This window comes from Protopterus annectens, chromosome 7.part0 (assembly GCF_019279795.1).
Source record: "Protopterus annectens isolate FY-2018-M chromosome 7.part0, PAN1.0, whole genome shotgun sequence".
In the NCBI taxonomy this organism is placed as follows: domain Eukaryota; kingdom Metazoa; phylum Chordata; order Ceratodontiformes; family Protopteridae; genus Protopterus; species Protopterus annectens.
This window is the reverse complement of record NC_056739.1, coordinates 1,132,515,420-1,132,537,280: the sequence shown is the minus strand read 5'-3', so window position 1 is coordinate 1,132,537,280 and position 21,861 is coordinate 1,132,515,420. Positions and strand designations below refer to the sequence as shown.

The following is a 21,861-nucleotide window of genomic DNA, read 5'->3' as shown; positions in this document are numbered from 1 at the left end:
GCATGTTGGTTAACTGACTGAAACTTATTCCTTCCCCAATACCACCAACACATTGATAATGTTTATCTCAACATGTCAATTAGTTGTCTTTGTGTCTCATATTTGCTTACTAAGGTTGTCTTAAATGCATTTCCAGTAGCGAAAATGAAGGAAATGACAGCTTCTGATTTTTGTGTTTTCCGCAGGGATATATTGTATTATTTTATATCTTGTAGTGCAACTGCTAAAATAATCTTTAAAAACTTTATTTCCAAAAAAAAAAAAATGTTTTAACCCGTTGTACAAAATAACAGTTGTCAATGAAAGGCAAAACGAATATGTCTGATTCTGTATATTTTCTTACAGAATATACTTTCATAAATGACAGCGTTGTATATTGCTGATCAACATGAAAGAAAAACTCCTCACCACTGTCATATGAGACAAATGCAATGGTTTCTAAAATAGTAAATATCCTGTACAATGTAGTATTTTCAAGATAAGCTTGACTTCTGGTGGTTAATATCAATTCACAATGAAAGAAATCAAATGGTTATATGGTATCTTGTTATCACACAGGAACCTTTCTTTGACTGGGTGATTATAACTCTTCTTTGTGAGACTTGTAACATGAGTTTGATTCTTGTGCAGTGCATGAAGTGCATCTATTTTGCACGGCAGCTGAAATTAACAAACTATGCAGCTATACACAGATTTGTTATTTTCCTGATTGTTTTAATAGTTATTAAATATGTATGTCTTTTCATTCTAGGATTAAGGAATGAGCAGACATGGGATGTCTTGAAAAAGCTTCTGTCATTGATAACTAAAGAATCTCAGCGGAACATAAAGAACAGTGATGTCTCAGATACAAAACTGGGAGACAGAGGCATGAAGAAAGTTCAGGTTAAAGTAAAAAACTTAGTGAAACACCTGCAGGTACTTGGAGTCTTGCCTAAGAAGGGTTTCCTCCCTTTCTTTGGCACAAACCCCCTGGGTAGAAGCCGGCCATCACAGTTCCTTTACAACATTTCTATGCAATTGCAGAACTATGAGGGACAAGGAGAGGAGTTTTGGGAAAACTTTCTTTCAAATCTATTCCAGTTGGAAGGAAGAGAGGAGAAGCTCCCACCAGCTCCTGTTCTAAAGCTGAAAGATTTTTTAATTTCACTGAGAGGCAGTAGGAACTGGGACAGCCTTCTTAGCTTAATCCAGAAACTCTTGAGTCTTTTCAGTAAAGATCAGTCAGCAGTTTGGCTCATCAGACAAAACTGGGAACTTGTGGTTGGTGTGGTTGAGACTATATTCAAAGCTTTAATGAGTGAGACCTACAGCCAAGCCGTTATTGCGATTCAGAATATAGTCTGTACACTGTCTGGCCATAGTGACTGTAGGTTTACTGTAGACCAGTTTCAACAACTACTCAAACTGTTTGAGACTAGGAACTGGAAACCTGTGATTAATGTCCAGTCTGGAAATTCTTTTCATGGCCATGGAAGGTTAAGACCACTAAACATGCTATCTGGAACCTTTAAAGGCAACTCTTCTAATCTTACAAGGCTCAGCTCAGGCATGAGCTCTCATAATGTTCAAAGCCTTCTTCAAATACTCTACAGGACAAACAAGAGAGACAGTGGTATACGGGAGTTGGGATCTGTGCAGATATATGATGACATCCTTTGGGATGGCCTAGCAGAGCTCCGACAAGGACTACTAAAAACAATTAGATCCTCTGTGTATGCAAATGTTAAAAAGAAGGTTTCTCGGATGACTGGTTCACTGGTTGATGAGGTATCATCTGTCATTGGTATTCCTCAAGCAGACATTGATGGTAGATGTTCAGCTGGTAAGTTCTCCTTTTCAGAACCGCAGAATAATTTCTGTTTAAAGGGCTATGTTCCATTACAGCAATGCATTATGTGTAAGGCCACGTCTTTCAAATAATTCCTTTATCTTCTGTTTAAGAACTACTCCTGCCATAAATTTTGCTTTGGCTAGACCCCATTAAACTTTAGTTGTATTTGACAGGAGTATTGAGACCTTCATAAATAAGCATTTTCACACTTTGACTTTTTTCATCTTACCTGGAAAGTAATCTTTTTGTAAACTTGCTTTACTGAAAATTTGTTTTTAGCAGTTTTACAGATACCAATCTTCCATGTACCGTGCTAACAGTTAGACCTGCATTTTGAGAGTGAAATTGCATCGGTCTACTGGGATGACTTCAATATGTGAACATTATTTCGTCTAGCCATCCTTTCTGTAAACTGCTTGGACTGGTGAGGGTTGTACTGACTAGATTATTTATGATTACATTTCTTCATGATGATCCCCTGCTCAAATAGGTTCCCATATAGCTCTACGTTTTTAGTAATATAATTTAGATCTATATCTAGGAATGGAAGCAATACAGAACATAAAGACAGCATCAGTCTTGTTGATCAAGTATAGCCAAGGTGAAAATTTTGTAAGGTAGTCTGGTTGAATTCCTTGTGGATCTTTCCATCTATGCATTGTAAACCCAGTTTAGTGTTGCAGCCATAGATTCACATTATAACATTGGGTTGTACTGCTCTGCAGAAGCTGGTGAGGACAGAGCCATCCTACAAGCTCCACTCTTAGTAAGTTCACTTTGGATGTAGCTTGCCTCACATTGTGGCAAGCATTCCAAAGAGAAGGGAAGGAAAGGATGTCATCAGGATCTGATACTGAAATGACATAACACGGAGCAGAATAGCTTCTAAATGTAAAAGTAAGAACTGATAAAGTTATGGGTTTTCTGAATACAAATTGTATTTCAACATTAATATTTGAATGACAGCATAAATAGCTCCTCTTATTTTTGTTTAGTATTAATACTGATATTAGAATATTGGAAGCTAAGTTTCACTCTATCAGTTTGTTTTTCTGTCTATTTATCTATTTGTGTATCGATCTATCTGCATGTCTGTTTTTTTTTTTTTTTCATTTTTTAACCAGACTCATTATGCACTTCAGGAAAAAAAAGTTAAATGACATAATGATTTTGACTTTTGGAAACAAATGAAGTTGCTTACACCAGAATGAGATCCTTCTAATAAACAAAAATGCAAGAAGAACATTTATTTGATGAATTTCTTCTGAAGTAGGCAAAAAAATATGATTGCTGTTCGGGCGTGACATAAAAAGCTTGTGGGAAACAAGGTTACAGATATGGATGACTCAGAATGCAACCTGAAACAGAAAATGTCTTACATTTGTAAAGGCAGAATATAGGGCTACTTGTTTGAGTCACCTGTAAAAGTTAGCCATGAGCTAAGGAAAGATCAGTTAACTTAAAATTTAATAATAGAATACCTGTGGCTATCAACAAATGGTGTCCTAGCATGAACCATGCTACAGGTAGAGTTTACTTATCGCATGACTAATTCCCAGTAGCCCATTCAGAATCTCGCTGCTGGACTGTTCACCAGGGAATTCATGAGGGAATAGGAGGTACAGCCATGCACCCTCAATGTAATGGTGATAACACTTACCTGTCTTTCAAATGAACTGTTCTAAAGGCAGCATTTACCCAATAAACAACAGAGGCACAAAATGTAACACTGAAGAAGTTTACAGTGCAGAGAGAATGCAAAAGAAGAGTTAATCCCAGATATGTCCTTCTTTCAATGAACTGAGAGGTTAGAGACAAGCCAATCTGGGATGATTCTTGAGAATCTGTTGTAACTGTGAATGCCTTAGTAATTTTTCATGATCCACCATGGTAACTGCTAATGATAGATCAAAGAGTACAAGAGCAATGTAACACCACTCATCTTTGGATATTATGAGATCATTTATAGTCCTGGTACTGTGCGGTGTCCATACTCCAGACTTAAGTGGATAATGTGTTTACAAAGCTATGAATCCAGGTAAACATCTGCACCCTTTGTAAGAACCTTTCTGTTTAATGAGATATTTCAGATGGTATGGCAGCTTTTACAACAATAAGGATCCAGGATAGATTTCTTAAAGAGGAGGTAATTAGTTCATCCTGTAACGATAGTGGAAATACCCCAGAATCAAGAGGAGAACTGGCAGTATGATGCATAATTAAACCCAGGTTATTCAAGAAAGCTGTAGTCCACTAGGAATATCATGTGTATAATCCACATATGGTAAGACCTAAGCTTGAAATCAAAGAAATTAATCCTGAGTAACTGGCTAAGTGAAATTCGTTGAGTGTAGAAAATGCTGGTGTTCTAGTTTTCATTGTAGAAGGTTTATATTCATCTGTGCAGCTTTGCTTGCTGCCTGCCAAAAGCTGGAGAAACAATACATGGGCACAGATTCTTTCATGGATTTGTTGGCAAAGGATCCAACCAATGCATCTAGGCAGCCAGACTTGGTGCTGAGACTCTAGTCATTTGTAAGTCACGCTAAACACTGCATGTGCAAGCTTTCTCTCCAGCCTGCGATCGGCCACCACTGAAACATACCAGCTTAGTAAGAAAGTGTCACAAGAGTGCCATTCTGACTCAAGTTCCTACCTCCCCCCAATAAACTGTTTTGTGTGTGTGTCTCTCCAACCTATAATTTAACTGAGATATGGTACTGGCAGGCACATTAACAAGGTCGCCACATCTTAGCTTGCCCCTCCCCCATCTCACTATATTCTTGTCTTTTGATTAATTTAGTATTTGTTACCTATTTTAAATTCATTATTGATAAACTGCAGCATTGAATGCAGTGTATAATAAGCAGTGTAGTCTATAAATCATTTGTTCACAAGCAATATAGTGCTCTTTGGTGTCTGCGCTATCTCTGGCACTGACTTGTGTGATTTTAATCAAACTGATAGCTTTTTTCTCTGTTCTGATTCCGCCTTGGCTCTTCCAACTCTGTTCACCCTGTCTCCGCTCGGACTCACTCCGCTCCCTTATGGTAACCACAATTCCCACCCACCCCATCAACACATACATTTATACATAACCATTTCCACACACTCTCCTTACCTCATCAAAAAAAAAAAAAAAACACTGTTACCACAACTTGCAACATTAATCACCTTGCTAATAACTACTTACATTTTAATATCCTATGAAAATCTACATATCTCAACTACTCACTCTCCTACCAACCTAAGCACCACCCACTCCTAGACTGCTCCCACTAATGTCTTGATATCTTCCCAAATATATATCAATGCCATCACACAGTTTTATTTCACTCAAATATGTCAAAGCTAAATATAATGCCTAGCCATACATTAAACTCTTCATATTACTTAGCTAACTCAAGTATCACTACCCAACTGCAACTACCCAGATCTCATTATATGGGGACATTCATCCCAACCCTGGCCCTTAGTCCAAAACATGTAACATCAGCATTTTCAGTACAATTCCCCTACCAATATCCTAAACTTACAATGTGGCCACTCCAACCTACTCATTTTAAAAATGAACCTTAGAAGCCTACTGAATAAAATCCATGAATTTCATGCAGCCATAGAGCTGCACTCACCAGACATTTCCATCCTAACTGAAACTTGTCTCAAATCGCACATCCAAGACCATGAAATATTGACTCCCAGTTATAATATCCTTAGAAAAGATAACACTTACAAATGTGGTGGTGGCACTGAAATATTATACAAAGATAGTCTCAAACTAGACCATATAGAACTCAGTCTCACAGACTTCTGTAATGCAGAAATACTTATCTCCTACCTGCATATAAACCCCAAGAAAAATATTATTCTAATAGCCATCTATATTCCCCCAGGCAACAATCCAATAACTATTGAACACCTTCGAAGCTGGTACTCCTCAACATTCAACCAGGAAAACATCACCATGGGAGATTTTAATTTAGACTGGTATACACGCTCATATGAGAATCCCTCAAACTTTATTAATCTTCACAGCTTCTCTCAATTAATACAACATCCCACCAGACTCGTCAAACACTATATCCTAGACTGGACCCTTACCAATTCAGTCTCTAACCATTATCAGTCAGGCTGCCTTCCAGACAGCCTAAGTGATCACCTACCCACCTATCTGTTAAGGCAACATATATGCACCACTAGAGACACCCTCTTTAAACATATCCACAAGAAAAGAAACTTTTCCCCTGAAACCTTTAAAACACTCCTCCTACAATGTGACTTGTCCGCCCCAAAGCACCTACAGTTAGATCTAGCTGTACAATACTGCAATAAAAATTTTCTCTCTATTCTAGGCAGCCTAGCCCCCTTTAGAAAAAATTGTGTAAGATCTAAACCCATTCACTGGCTTTCCACCAGTACGAAAATGCTCCTTATATAAAGAGATCATGCATGGCTACACTACTAGGCCTCCAAGAACCGTGCTACCCTTCAGAACTATAGCCATTTTCAAAACCAAGCAAAAAAGCAAATAAAACAGGATAAAAAGCTATACTATGCATCAATCCAACATAAGTACCAGCATAACCCCAAAAGAATTCTGGGGAGCCATCAACCACTTGTTAAAACCAGGACAAGCCACCACTCCAACCCCATCTCATACAAACTCCACTGACAATATTGCCACACAATCCAACAAACACTTCATTAACTCTGTACTATCATTAGCTAAAAGTAATACCAATACTCATATTTCAACCCCCTCAGATCATGAACTTCTTCCTCAGGCCTGTCCAGACCAATAGCATAAAAAAACTAGAAGCTAAACTCAAACCTTCATCACCTGCTGCTGACCAACTCCTAAAAGAATGCCTCAAACTTGCTGCCAGTACTATTGCCTAGCCCATATCCCTCCTAATTAATCAGTGTATCTCCGAACAATATGTACCAAAACTGTGGAAATTATCCTACATAATCCCCCTGCATAAAAGTGGCAACTCTACCGATTTCTCCAACTACAGATAAATTGCTATCTTCCCACCCCTAGCCAAAATTCTCGAAAAATGTGTTCACATTCAACCCTTGACCATCTCCTGAAAAACAACCTCCTCCCCTCCACTCAGTGTAGCTTTCAGCTAAAATGTAGTACCACTACAGCCCTACTCATTTTCATCAATACAGTCAATTAACACAGAAACAGTGGACTCCACCCCTCAGCTGTCTTTCTTGACTTCTCTAACGCCTTCAGTACCATTTCACACCAAAAACTTAACAAATAGCTAGCCTTCCTGAACCTCTCCCACTCGTCCCTCTGGTGGTTTATCAGCTACTTAACTGACTGTCAACAAGCTACTAAGTGGCAAAATCAACTTTCCTCAGTACTGCCATTCTCTATTGGTGTACCTCAAGAGTTTATATTAGATCCTCTTCTATTTACTATCTTTACTAATAAACTCAGGTCAGCCACCCAACATGCATCTATAGTCCAATACACTGATGATTCATTTCTGATATGCTGTGTTCCCTCCCTATCTGACCTCCTGCAGAAAACCCAAAAATTCTTCCTGGACATTCAGAAACATGTCTGATACCCAACTCATTCTCAACCCCCCCCCCAAAAAAAACAAAACTTATGCTCTTCTCTAACAGCAAATTTACTAATTTCTCTCAAACCTTCACCATCTGCTCCACTGACAACACTATCATTGAGCCATCGAACCACACTAAGCTTCTAAGAGTCACTATAGATAAAGACCTCAATTTTGACAAACATCTGTCACTAGTCATAAAAAAGGTCCATCTCATGCTGGGGTCTCTCTATAGAATTAAGTCCTTTCTAACTGACTGTACCAGACATTCCATTGCAGAACACACCTGCTGTCAACACTCTTATACACATCACCTATATTCACAAATTTAAAGAAATGTGACTTACATAAACTTGAATTCTGCTATAACAAAGTAGACAGATTCACTGCCAGACACCCTTCAAGACCTACTAAACTTCAACCAACTTGCACTAGCCCATACCACTTTGTACCACCCAGACTATTGTCCAGCTGTTAGCAACCTCATTCAACCCTACTCCAATATCAGTGCACTAAGATCCTCCAACAAACTACTCCTCAAAGTCGCCAAATCAAATAATAGCCATGGGGATTCCTTATAGTCTTGCTGCATATCAAAAGCCTGGAACAGTATGCCACAGGTCATACTTAGCACAAATAACACTGCCAAATTCAAATTACTACTTAAGGAGCACCTATATAACACACTCATGTGCTCTTGTTGTAAACCAGGCTAACTATTTTGCTCCTTTCAAAGTGTCTCCCCTATATACCCCTTCCCTATTTCATTATCCTCTGTCTACCTACCTGCCCATGTTTCTTCTAGTTTCCTTGCTCATTCTAACTATTCTCTACCTCCCACTTCAACTGCAATTTCCTGGTGTTTAATATATACTGTAAAAGTTCTTAATTACTATTCATATTACTAGTTGTTATTTTTTTTTCTCTTCTGTAAGTTACAATTTCTGAATACTGCATAATATTGCACAAGGCAAGATTATATCTTGTAAATTCTGTTGAATTTAGTTGTGGAGCTTTTCACCCCAGGCCTCCACTGAGAATGGGCCATTTCAGCCCAGTTGGACATTCCCGGTTAACAAATGGAAATAAATAAATAAACAAATATCAAGATACAGCAATTCATTCTATAACATATACAACCCCAAGGGTGTGTTAGTCGTAAATACTAAACTAGTGGAGGACAGACTGGATGCAAAGGTGCAAGCATGAGTTTGCCTTCCTTGATTAAAAAAGGCTCCTACTGTAAGAAGAAAGATTAGACTGCAATGAGTATCAGCCACTCAGAAGAACACCTTCTGTTCAGATGTAGCACAGTTCTTTCTTGACAGAAATACTGCTTTTTTATTTACGTTATTTTTTTATTTACATTTTGTTTACCAGGTTAGCCATTCTAGACTAAAGCTCATTTTCCAAAAGGAGCAGAAAAGTAAATACAGTGGTATAAACACAAACATGAATATCATTGGTAGAAGCAATTTCCTGGTGTTTAATATATACTGTAAAAGTTCTTAACTTTACAGTTTACTTTACTTTACTTAACTTAACTTACTTACTTTACTTAACTTAACTTAACACAAAAAAAAGCATCACGGAAACATCTAACTATAGACCTATCGCAATACTGTCTCCAATAGCTAAAATTATGGGACGGTGTGTTCACAAACAACTCCTACACTACCTCACCCTCAATAATCTTCTGTCTATAACCCAGCATGGTTTTCGCCCCCATCACAGTACAACCACTGCCCTCCTCTCCTTTGTTGACTCAGTCAATAGCAACCGTAACAAAAAACTTATATCCTCTGCTCTCTTTCTTGACCTATCGAAAGCTTTCGACATGGTTAACCACCAGCTATTACTCCACACCCTGCAAACCTTACATCTTGACAACTCAGCTCTAAGCTGGTTTAAGGACTACCTTTCTGGCAGGCAACAAGCAGTCCAATGGCAAAATAGTCTATCTCACCTGCTCTCTAACAACATTGGTGTTCCACAGGGCTCCATACTTGGTCCCCTTCTTTTCTCTGTTTTTATAAATGATCTTCACACAGTCATCCCCAGAGCCACCTGCATTCAATATGCAGATGACTCTACCCTGATCTGCTCTGAACTTTCTCTGCAGAATCTCCAAGCAGCCACCCAACAATGTTTTGCCAAAGTTGAAAAATGGTTCTCCGACCTGAAACTCATACTAAATCCAACTAAAACCAAGTTACTTCTATTTTTCCCCACGTCCACCACTCCCCTAGCACAAGAACCCCCACCTGCTAATCCTAGGACCTTCTTTGTTGAATCCTTTAATGGCACCATCATTGAGCCTGTCTCCTATACCAAACTATTAGGTGTTACTATCGACCACAAGCTTAAATTCGATATGCACATTGCCCAAACCATTAAGTCAGTTAACAAGAAACTAGGCTCAATGTACAGAATTAAGAACTTTCTTAATCCTCATGCAAAATTAACCATTGCTCGTACTCATCTCCTTTCCACCCTACTATATGCCTCTCCGATATTTTCCTTCCTCAATAAACGTGAGCTCAATAACCTCTCTACTATCTATCATCATATTGCCAGATTCATAACAGGTACACCCTATCATACCCACCATTGCCTCAACCTCAAGAAACTTGGCTGGTTAGAACTGCCCAATCTTCTTAAATTAAACCAACTCACGGAAGCATTCAAAATAATTAATCAACCAGATAAAACCCCCTCGCTGAGCAAAATCCTGACCCCCTACACCAACTTAAGTTGCCTTCGATCCTCAAACAGTATTCAGGTATTAACCATCAAATCTAATAACTTGGGCGGCGATGCTCTTTATGCTAACTCCATCGGAAAGCAATGGAATTCCCTTCCCAACAACCTCAGGCTCATGACTTCACTCAATCTATTCAAAAATAATCTCAGAGAATTACTTAAGTCTCACTGGTTATGCCCATGTCCTAACCCAGATTAATTCCTATAGGTCTCACAGTACCTTTACTCTCTTCTCCCTCTCAAGTTATTATCTAGCATTTCACTACCTCCACATGTACCCATGTCATGTGACCAACTCAACAAATGATTGTCAAACTATCAGCATGTAAATGTAGATGTTTTCTTGTTTTATTATTATACTAATGTAGTTTCTTGTATCTAATTGTAGTGTGATACTTCTGTTAATTGTGGGAGCTTTTCTCCCCGGGCCTCTACTGAAAAAGGACATGTATCCAGCTAGACTAGCCCGGTCAACAAATGTAAAATAAATAAATAAGTAGCTCTTGTAACATTAGGAGAGCGTTACTGGAGAAAATGACATGGATATATAAACTGTATCTTATATACCATGGAGACAGGCAGGTTAAAAATAAAAAAATACAGCTGGCTACACAAGTCGCAGGATTAAAAGGTGCTCAATCCTGATGTGTGCACTGGTGTCAGGACTGGAAAAAGTGGTGGTGTAGCATCTTCAAGACATGGAAACATGGGGTTAGGCCGTGGGGAGGAGGATGGCTCCCATGTTGTAGTAGGAAGTAGTAGTCCACAAAAAAAACACAAAAACTGACAGCCCAAAAAAGAGCCATAAAGTTGACAGAGTAGACTTTTGAGAATAAGGAAGAAAATATATAGTGTTTCAATTATGCAAGATGCCCAGAATTTTCAGATAGAAGATATTCAGAAAGATTACAAGAGAAATTAGAGGAAAGAAAAATACTTGCAAAGGAAGAACTGTCAAAAGCTTCTAATGCAAATTTCTGTTTATTAATACAATGGATCCTTGAAAAATATTACATAGACAAAGAAACTTTGGGCTGCTTGGAAAAAGAAGTGACAGAGGAAGTGCAAAAATATAAAGACCAAAACCCAGAGATTTTTGAAAACTATAAAAAACATAGACATAGAAAAGAAAAAGAGGTCTGTTATGTGCAATATTTATGCAAAGGAGAAAGCCAAACTAATCAATACAAAAAAGCAACTTCAAAAATATTTGAAGACAAATATAGGTAAAGGCACCCAGATATGGAAAAAAAAAAGAAAAAAAGGGAATGTAGAAGACAGGTTTTTATAAGGTAGAAGTTAAACAAATAGAAACTGAAGTTATGCAACAGCTACAAAGTGAAGGATTTAGTGTAGCAAATCCAACAGAGGTAATGCCACAGCATGATGGAATAATGAACCCCTAGATTAAGGAGAAACAGGTGGAGTGGGAAAGATCTGAAAAAGAAATATGGACATGGGAAAGAAAAAGATGTTTCTTAGGGTGCAATATTTATGCAAAGGAGAAAGCAAAGCTAATCAATATAAAAAACAGCACCAAAGATATTTGAAGAGAAATACAGGCAAGAGCACCCAAATATGAAAAAATTCACAATACAAAAAATACAAAAACGAAAAGGGAAAGTAGAAAAGAGGATTATTAATGGAGAAATAAAAAAATAGAAACTGATGTTATGGATTACTTAAGAAGGGAGGGATTTAGTGCAGAAAGTCCAACACAGGTAATGTCACAGCATGACGGAACCATGAGTCCCAAACTAAAGAGATACAGGGAGAACAGGAGGCATCTGACACCATTCCACATGATAATGCTCTGGAGACTTCAGTAGAAAACCAGTACAAAAGTTCAGCTGGAATGGCACAGCCAGGGAAAGAACAGGAAACAGTGACAACATTGATGTAAGCAATGCTATGGAGTGATGGGCCAAAGAGTTCCCATATGAATGAGCAGTAGATGATACATGACGCAGCTGAACAGCCTACCAAATCCAAACTCATGCTCTTCATGCCCAAACAGACTATCACTTTTAACAAAGCCCAGTTAACTATACTCTCACAAAGTAACACAGTCCTTGAGGTCGTTACTCAGACAAAACTACTAGGGGTGTTCATAGATGAACACCTAACATTCGACATACACATAAACCATACCATCAGCAAGACCCATCAAAAGCTTGGGATCATCTATAGGCACAAAAACGTCTTTAGCCCCACCACAAAACAAGTTCTTGCTTCCACCTACCTACTATCTTCCGTATTCTATGGTGCATCCCTACTTACTAATCTGTCATCCTCCCTAAAAGCCAAACTCCAAACTTGTTACAACAAAGTTGCAAAATTTGCCTGTAACTGTGTAAGCAGTTTACTTGCCACTGTACTGCTCTTCACGCTCTCAGCTGGCTCGAACTGCCTCACTACCTCTCCTACTTACAACTGATAACAGCCCACAAAATAATCTTTAAACCATCTGACTGGCCTGCCCTTATCCAGATTTTCAATACCTATCAACCAAAAAGGGCTCTCAGATCCAAGAACCGCCACCTTTTGCTACAAAAACCAATCCTGTCTGCTGGTCAGCTTCTATACTAATGCAGAATAGCCAAGACCTGGAAGGCCTTACCCTTGACCATTAGATCTACTAAAAATCCTAACACTTTCAAAACCTCCCTAAAAAAGCTTTTTATCTTCCAGTTAGAATTGCACCTGCATTTTGTCTCCTTCCCTCAAATCCCAATCAGCTTCTACTTAATACACACATTCATATTTGACATGTAATACATTTAATTCCAGGTATAATGCCTTGCTACTTTATGTTGTAAGAAATCTATACTAATGCCAAGTGTATGCCTCATTATTATTAACTTTTAAAAATGTTTATGCATTGTGTGGAATCATGTGTGATTCTGTAATCAATTCATGTTACAAATTTTACGCAATGTGTTGAATTACGTGTCATTTTGTTATTAATTCATCAATACCACCACTGTTAAATTGCTTCACTTGGCTGTATATAGCTCTGTAATTTGAACTCATTCCAATTGTATTCACTTTATGTAATACTTTGCTGTAATGTACTCATGCCAAATGTATTTGCTTTGTTATGCTCTTGGTATGTGTCCACTGTATGCCTTGTTTTCTAGTTACTTGTGGAGCTTTTCTCCCTGGGCATCCACTGAAAATGGGCTGTTTGGCTCAGTGGATTATCCTGGTAAACAAATGCAAATAGATAGATAGATAGATAGATAGACTGATAGATAGATAGATAGATAGATAGATAGATAGATAGATAGATAGATGGATGGATAGATAGATAGATGGATGGATAGATAGATAGATAGATAGATAGATAGAAAGATAGATAGATAGACTGATAGACAGATAGATCGATAGATAGATAGATAGATAGATAGATAGATAGATAGATAGACTGATAGATAGATAGATCGATAGATAGATAGATAGATAGATAGATAGATAGATAGATAGATAGATAGACTGATAGATAGATAGATAGATAGATAGATAGATAGATAGATAGATAGATGGATAGATAGATAGATAGATAGATAGATAGATAGATAGATAGATAGATAGATAGATAGATAGATAGATAGATAGATAGATAGATAGATAGATAGATAGATAGATAGATAGATAGATAGATAGATAGATAGATAGATAGATAGATAGATAGATAGACAGATATATAGATAGATAACTAACAGGGTAATTCACAGGAACTTTCTGTAGAATACCTGCAGGAAACAGAGAGCAAAGAATGTGCACTCAGTTTAGACAAAGATAATCTAATAGAAGAGGTTGCTTGATTTAATAGAGATGGATAGACATATTAACATTGATGGAAGGAAATAGGTGACAGAAAGTAAACAAGACCCAAAATGTTAGCAGTCTGATAAAATAGATAAACACAGTAATCAAGATTATTAACAGAAATTCATGTGATGCAACAGAAGTAAATAGGATATATTACTGTGCAGTTAATTAATAACAGATAAATTCTTACTACAAAAATATAGAATATATTTAAGGGAAAGGAAGGGAAGAAATAAAATGCTATCATGGAAATATGAACAGAGAAAACTATAAAGCAATTAAGAAGTGTCACTATTAGAAGAGTATAGAAGATGGAACAGATCAACAAAAATACTTAGAAAGATAGAAATGGTAAAAGCAATGTACAATATCAGAACAGACCAGGATTTATTATACACTGTTGCAAATAATAAACTAAAGATATCAGCGCGGACAGAAAAACTTGAAAGATATACAGATAAGTATAAAGGAAAAGTACAAGATAAGCAATCAATTGATGACCCTAAAAAAGTTTTATAGAAAACTCAGAGACAAAGCAAAAGGAATAGAAACACCACCAAAAAAGGAAAAATAGACACATTTTGTAGAAATAGTTATAAAGACCATGTGGAACATAACAAAGATGATGAATGGATAGAAAAATTAAAGGAAACAGTAAGAAGTTCAAATGTACAAAATGTGAAATGCAATAAAGTAACGGACAGAGAAATTGAAGCAAAATTAAGAAAAGATCTTAACTGAAAAAAACGCAAGCTCAGATGCAGTACCTAACTTCTGGCTAAAAGTATCAACATCTTTACACAAAGATTTAGCCCTGTGAAAGAATTACTTATTTGTGCATTCTGAACGGTCACCAATCTGGTTAACAACAGGAAAAAAATGATGCTCCTGAATAAGAGTGAACCTGTAAGCTATCCTAAAACTACAAATGAATAACTTGCCTTCCAATGATGTACAAACTGTATATTGCAATTTATGCAGACTGAGTTTATAGTCATTTGGAAAAAAAAACTCAATCATGGCAATAGAACAAAGGGGTAAAAAGGATCATTTGCTGCAAAATAAAGCCATAATAGAGAATTTTAAAAATAGGAAGAATCAAAGTATGGCATTGACTTTATTACAGAAAAACACTGAATAACATCCCATATTCATGGATTAAAGAGTGCTTACAGGTGAGGGGTGGAAGGTTGGCATAATGGATAAGGTGTTTCCCTTACAGACACAAGGTGCAGTGTTTAATTCTCAGATGGGTTCATTGGGTTGGCTTAAAATGGCCCAGAAGGGCAGTTAACCTAGTACTAATCTATGAACCTATAAACCTATATATAAGATACATCCTACATTGATCAGTTACATTTCGGGGACCATGAAACAGTTTCTAACCACTTTACAGTTAAGCCATGACAATTGGCAAGTTATAATATCAGGGCTAAAAATTCAAAGGGCAATATTCCAGAGTGATTCTTTATCATCAGTGTTGTTTTTTGTTGCCTTTATCTCATTAAGCTGTTTACCTAACAGATAATGTCATCGTTACAATTTGGCTGCCAGAATACAACCTTATTTAAAGACGTCTCATCTACTTTTTGTGGATGAATTAAAACTGTGTATTTAATCTCATGTGGTGTTGTAAGAACAACTGCAAGTTTTCAGATGATTTTAAGAATGTCATTTGGTCTTGATAAATGTGCAGAAGCAATGTTTAAAGCAGGAAAGTTGCAGTACCAAAAAAATAATCTGGTTCAGGAATGTGATATAAAGGAACTTGAGCAGGAGGGAGTGTAGAAATATTTTGGAATTGATGAAGGGTTGCAATAAAACATGGACAAATGTGAATAAAACTCAGTAAGAAATACTTCAGAAAACTAAAACTAATGTTGAAAGCAAACCTTGAGATCTAGGAATGAAGTTCAAGCTATAAAATGATTTGCTCTTTCTGTCTGACTGACTGTCTCCGAAAGGTATTGGACAGGAAAACAAGAAAAATGCTTCATGCTTATCAAATGGTATATAAAAAGCAATTTATACCAAGATTATGTATTTCTTTCTCTGAATGAGGTATGGGCCTCCTTGAAAATGATTACATGTAGTTATGCAGTCATGGGACTGCATACTTATCTGCTCACCTCATCAGATCCAAACATAGTGAAAGTTTTAAAACAAGAGGAGAGGAAGTCTGATAACCTGGTATCTGTTAAATATCATGGCATATAGCTGATTTCACATATCCCTTGATGCACTTTTACAAGCTGTGAGTGTCAGCAATATAAACACTTTCTCAAACATATTTTATGGAGAATGAATGATGGGACAGGTATTGCCAGGCGAATCATATCTGTGTAGTCACTTGAACTCGGTTGTATGTGTACCGAGAATGGCAGATACACATGAAAAAAATGATAAAAAAGCTTTTCTCTGAACTAAGAAAAACAGTCCATCATTTCCTCCTACATCCACATATATAGCCTAGTATCATCCTATGAAACTATGAACCTTTATGTGTGTGTGTGTGTGTGTGTGTGTGTGTGTGTGTGTGTGTGTGTGTGTGTATGTGTATGTGTGTGTGTGTGTATGTGTGTGTGTGTGTGTGTGTGTGTGTGTGTGTGTGTGTGTGTGTGTGTGTGTGTGTGTGTGTGTGTATATATATATATATATATATATATATATATATATGGTTGTCATTCATTTGGTCAGTCACTCATTTGGTCAACAAGTTTTCATCATAATCATCATCATCATCATCAATCCCCTTTCCCATTTTTCTACATGGAGTTGGGATGTTGTGGTAACTTACCATCTCTCTCGATTCAATGCCACACTACTGCCTTCTTCGATACTCATGCTTGACTGTTGCAGATCTTCCCTCACACAATCCATCCACCTTTTTGCTGGACATCCTCATTTCCTCTTTCCTCTTACCTTCTTCCTGCCTTTTACTCAAATAGCTGTGGATGCCGTGCAACCCCAACAGTGGATTTTCCTACTCCTGAGACTACATGCTGTGAATTTTCCTATTCCTAAGACTATGTGAGCTTGTTTTGTTGTTTTCTTCCTGTCTGTCCCAATTCTTCTTCACCAGACTGTCTTATGCTTTTCTGCACATGTGCCCAAACCACCAGAATCTATTCTTTTTGATCTTTTCTGACATTGGAGCTACTTTGGCTTCTGCTGTTATGCCCTCATTTCTTCATTTGTCCTACAGTGTGGATCCTACTACCCTTCTCAGGAACTTCATTTCCATCACCTCTACCTTTCTCATATACTCTGCTTTTACTGCCCAGGTTTTTGTACCATACAGTAGTACTGGTCGCACCACTATCTTGTACACCTTACTGTTCAGCTTCTTTGGCATTTTTCTGTCATACACTGCACCTCACACTCTGCGCTAGTTGGCTGCAGCAGAACTTTGTTGATCAGTCCACTCTGATCTATTTGCTAATATGGTCCATCACCAGTATGAACAGCAGTGGGCTCAGAGCTGAACCTTGTGCACACACACTCTCACTGGGAACCCCTCTGTGAGACCAAACACTGTTCGTAATTGAGCCACTGGGACCTTGTATATAGCTTACGCTAATTCTACTAATGTTTCTGGGACTTTAAACCACCGCACTGCTGCCCAAATTATCTTTCTTGGGATCTTGTCATATGCTTTCTCTAAGTCTATGAATGCCCACTTGGACTTTTTCTTCATCTCTAGCCTCTTTTCAACTATCTGTCTTAGTGCAGACATCAGGTCAGTTGTGCTGCATCCTGATCTGAATCCGAACTGCTCATCTCCCATCTTACTTTCCAATACTCTTTGTATCCATTTATCAATCATCTTCTCCAGAACTGCCATGCAATATGACAGGAGTTTGACACCTCTGTATTTCCCTGCATTTTAGATGCCCCTTTGTTCTTATACACTGGTATGAGTATGCTTAATGTCCACACATCTGGGATATGCCTTTATCTCCACACTGCTATGAGAACCCTCAGGAGCCATTACTCTCCTATCTCACCCAGCATCTTTATCATATTTGCTATCCCACACTTTATCCCGGACTCTCTCTTTCTTTCGGCGACTGCCTGGACTTCTGCATTCCACAACTAGCTTTCCTTATGTACCTTATTTCTATACCTGGCTTGTTCACATATCTTTTCTGTAGTTCTCACATGTGCTGTTTTGAGGCACTGCCATTCTTCTACCCCTCCACCTATTTCCTCCTCTTCTTGGGGTGCTAGAGCCCTGAGTAATTCCTTGAACCATTGTACTTTCTCTCCAGTCAACTTCCAAGTCTTCAGCCTGGTCTCTGTTGACCCTAGAGCCCTCTCTGACCATTGCTTACAGCTGATTGTGGCAACCAGTGGTTTATGTGGGCTGAGTGTTTCACTGTGGATGACTTTGCAACCACTGATGGTACCCCAGTGCTCTTTCCTTTCTAGGAGGAAGTCCACCTGATTTGCATGTTGGCCACTCTTGTATGTCATCTTGTGACTGCCTCTTTTTCTGAACCATGTGTTGGCTACTATCAAGCCATTTGCCAGACAGAAGTCTAGAATGGCCACTCCTTCCTTATTCCTGTTGCCCCACACATGTGGCCCTAGGCAGTCCTCATATCCTGTTCTGTTTGTCCCGATATGTCTGTTCAAGTCACCCATTATCAACACCAATTCCTGTTGTCCTGCTTTATGTAGTAGGTCCTGCAATTACTGTATTAATGCACTCTTTTCCTCACTATCACATCACTGCTGTAGGGCATAGGCTGAGATTATGAATACTGCCCTATCATTACACCGGAGTCTGATTACAATGAGTCTGCCACTAACTCTGATGATATCCCTCACTGCCTTCTGAAGCCTCTCTCTCACCACCATTCTAACACCATTTCTAACCTATTCTCCTCATGAGTAGTAGCCTGTGGATCCCAAGCCAAGTGTCTTTGCTGCGTTGCTCTTACATCTTTTCTCTTGGATACATAGGATGTCCAGCCACCTCTGTACCATCATGTCCTTCACTTGCAGGAACTGTCCTGTCAGTGAACCTATTCTGAGTGTAGCAATTCTTAGTTCATGTTTGTCAGGTTGATTGCTTTTACGTCTAGCTTTTACACAAGAGTTATTCCAGGTAACCCAGACTGGGCAACTGGACACTGGCAACAAGTTTTCATGGGTATAAAAATGAGTGACAGGACAAATGTGTGATTGCATATATGTGTGAATCACATTTGGTTGTGTTTAAGCTTTATATAATATAGGTATATATAAGTGTGCAGGAGACTGAACGCTTGCCTGAAAAGGTGGGTGATGGCTGTGAAAATGTTAAAGCGCTGTGGTATAGTGGTTATTACATTTTCTTTATTTGCAAAAGGTCCTGGGTTCAAAACCCAGAGGATATGTTATGCTCCTCACTGATAAGCACAATGGTTGTAAAGGGCTATACTTACTACAGAATTTCAGAATTCACTTCATAGGAAAAAATGGCTTGACCTCTCCTGTTTGGAATATACTTTTCTGAAGGTAAGACAAATTTAGACAGCCTTTGACCAAATTTGTTGATGACTGCAAACTGGGTGCCATTGCTGAATCTGCCAGAGATACAGATATCCTCCAGGATGGCCTGACACAGACAGATAACAGATGCTAGAACTATGGCCTAAAACTCAATGCAAAACAATGCATAATTATACCCTTTGGAAGATGATTATCCATGCAAATTACAATGTTGATTAACTCCCCTAAGAATAGACCCAGTGGTAAGGGACTTGGAAACTCATATTGTGGCATATAGATCTAAAGAGATCATCGTCCCACTACACGCGGCCCTCATTAGACCAATATTCAAGTACAAGGCACCTTTGGCATGTACCTGACCAGGCTTTTGTAACAACTGAAGCCACCACAGAGATTCCTCATAAAATAATACAGGGTATAAAATATATGTCCTGTGCAGACTGCCTCTAAGCCCTGTCCCTGCACTCGGTTTCCTAGGGACTACTGAGGGGTGATATATGCCTAACCTACAAGGCATTCTCCAGTTCAGGCTTGATGGATCTGCTACACATTCACAAAACAAACAGCACTAAAAACACCTGATCTAAGGATCTAACTCTTGTCTGTGACATAAACAAAACATGTTGGAGGGATTGTTATCGGTCTCAGAGAATACTCCTTCTCATAACAGACTCCCCATCCACGTGAAACAGACCTCCTCCCTAAGCCTATTGAAATACATTTAGGACTAATGGATGGGAAATCAGAAATTCACCCCAGCCTTGCCACCTGTGGCCCTTATCAACAGGGGCAGTTTGTAGACGACCAAAGTCACAGACATATGCCAAGTGCCATTAGCCTAGTAACTTTCTGTAATCCTATGTGCAAAATTGCATTACAGTGGGTAGTGTGTATGTGTGAATGTTAACTGGTTAGGATTAGACTTAGGGTGAGGTAAGGAGATACATTTAGTGTTATGACTGCATGGTGTGGTGTGTGTCTTTTTGTCTTGATTAAGGGTACTGTTAGGGAAAGTGTTTTTAGTAACATAATGGGCAGGATTAAAGTGAAGGACAGTGGTAGATGTAGAATTAGTAGACATGAAGAAGGTATTAGAGGATCGAAGCCTTGAATTTGCTGACTGCAGACTCATAGACTCATATCTGTAGTTATTATTATGACTATTATTATTATTACTGTACATAACATACAGTTGACTGCTAGAAATTATACTAATTCCACTCTAGAGTTAAAACACATAAATATTGTACAGTAAACTTTTGGTTAACTGGCACCAATGGGGGATCGGTAGGTGCCAGATAACTGTACTTTCTGCTTGCTTGAGAGTTACTATTAAAAATAGGCTTGACTCATACTGTACCCTATACTATTTGTTTAGTTTGACTTGTTCTTAGGTTGGGGAGAGAGGGAATTTATTCCTATCTTCCTTTTTTGTTTGTTTGTGTCTTTCGGCTTTTCCCGGTTAGGGGTCTCTTCCTTTTATAAACTCTAAAAACATAAGGTGTGTTTCTGCGGGGGAGGGGGGACAGAAAGTGCAACACATGAAAATTGTACTCTATTTGTTCGATTTGTTTTTCTGGTTGCTTGAGAGTTCTGGTTGCCTGCGTTCTGGTTAACTGAGGGTTTACTGTAGTTCACACTGCCACATTTAAATTACTTTCACCTAAGTAAAATGATATTCTGTCATTGTATTGATCACACTCCTGACAAACTAACACTTTCAGTCAACCCTTGCTAGAGATAGATGGAATGGTTGATTTTCTAAGTCTTTATAGTGTATTTATTTTTGAAAAATATGCAGTTATAAGCGAGATTAATTATTTGAAAAAAACAATGAAAGTATTTTGATTGCAATCTGTGTTTGCTATAACTGGTCACTTGTGAGTGTCTTAGAACTTTTCTTCAGATTAGAGGATGCTGTGATATTTGTGGCATTAATAAGACATTGTTTAACGATCTGAAATGCATATCTTTTAGGTTTGAGCACAGTTAATGAGTCAGGGTCAAGTGGATTGGATGCCAAGCTCTTCTCTTAATTTCAATTTTGTGCCAACAGCAGGGCAAATTTAAACCTGGAAAAGTAAATCATAAGTGATTCCGGACTGCAGGAGGACATTTTCTTCCTGTTTTTCCTTTGTCTAGGATTTGAAGTAAGTCTAGGTTATAAGAGGAACACTGGCTTGGTGGGTGGATTAGGAAAAGGAATACAGCCCACATAGTCTGATGGTGATGCAGCAGTGAAGAACAGACAGCACTGCAGATACATTGGCAGTATAACAAATTAGTACTGTAGGGAGAATGAGATAAGGAGTGAGGTATGCTGGGTAAGAAGTATTCTAGGCATTG

The 21,861-nt window shown here is 38.2% G+C and overlaps 1 protein-coding gene across 1 annotated transcript in view; it reads left to right on the top strand.

Moving 5' to 3' along the window:
• The first annotated feature begins 762 nt into the window (after nucleotides 1-762).
• The window catches only part of LOC122806142 (putative stereocilin-like protein), a 61,174-nt gene continuing 40,075 nt past the window's right edge, over nucleotides 763-21,861 (top strand). Inside the window, exon 1 of the mRNA XM_044076379.1 lies at nucleotides 763-1,825. Coding sequence (XP_043932314.1) covers nucleotides 871-1,825 — 955 coding nt within the window. The 5' untranslated portion in view covers nucleotides 763-870. The remainder of the gene's footprint in view (nucleotides 1,826-21,861) is intronic.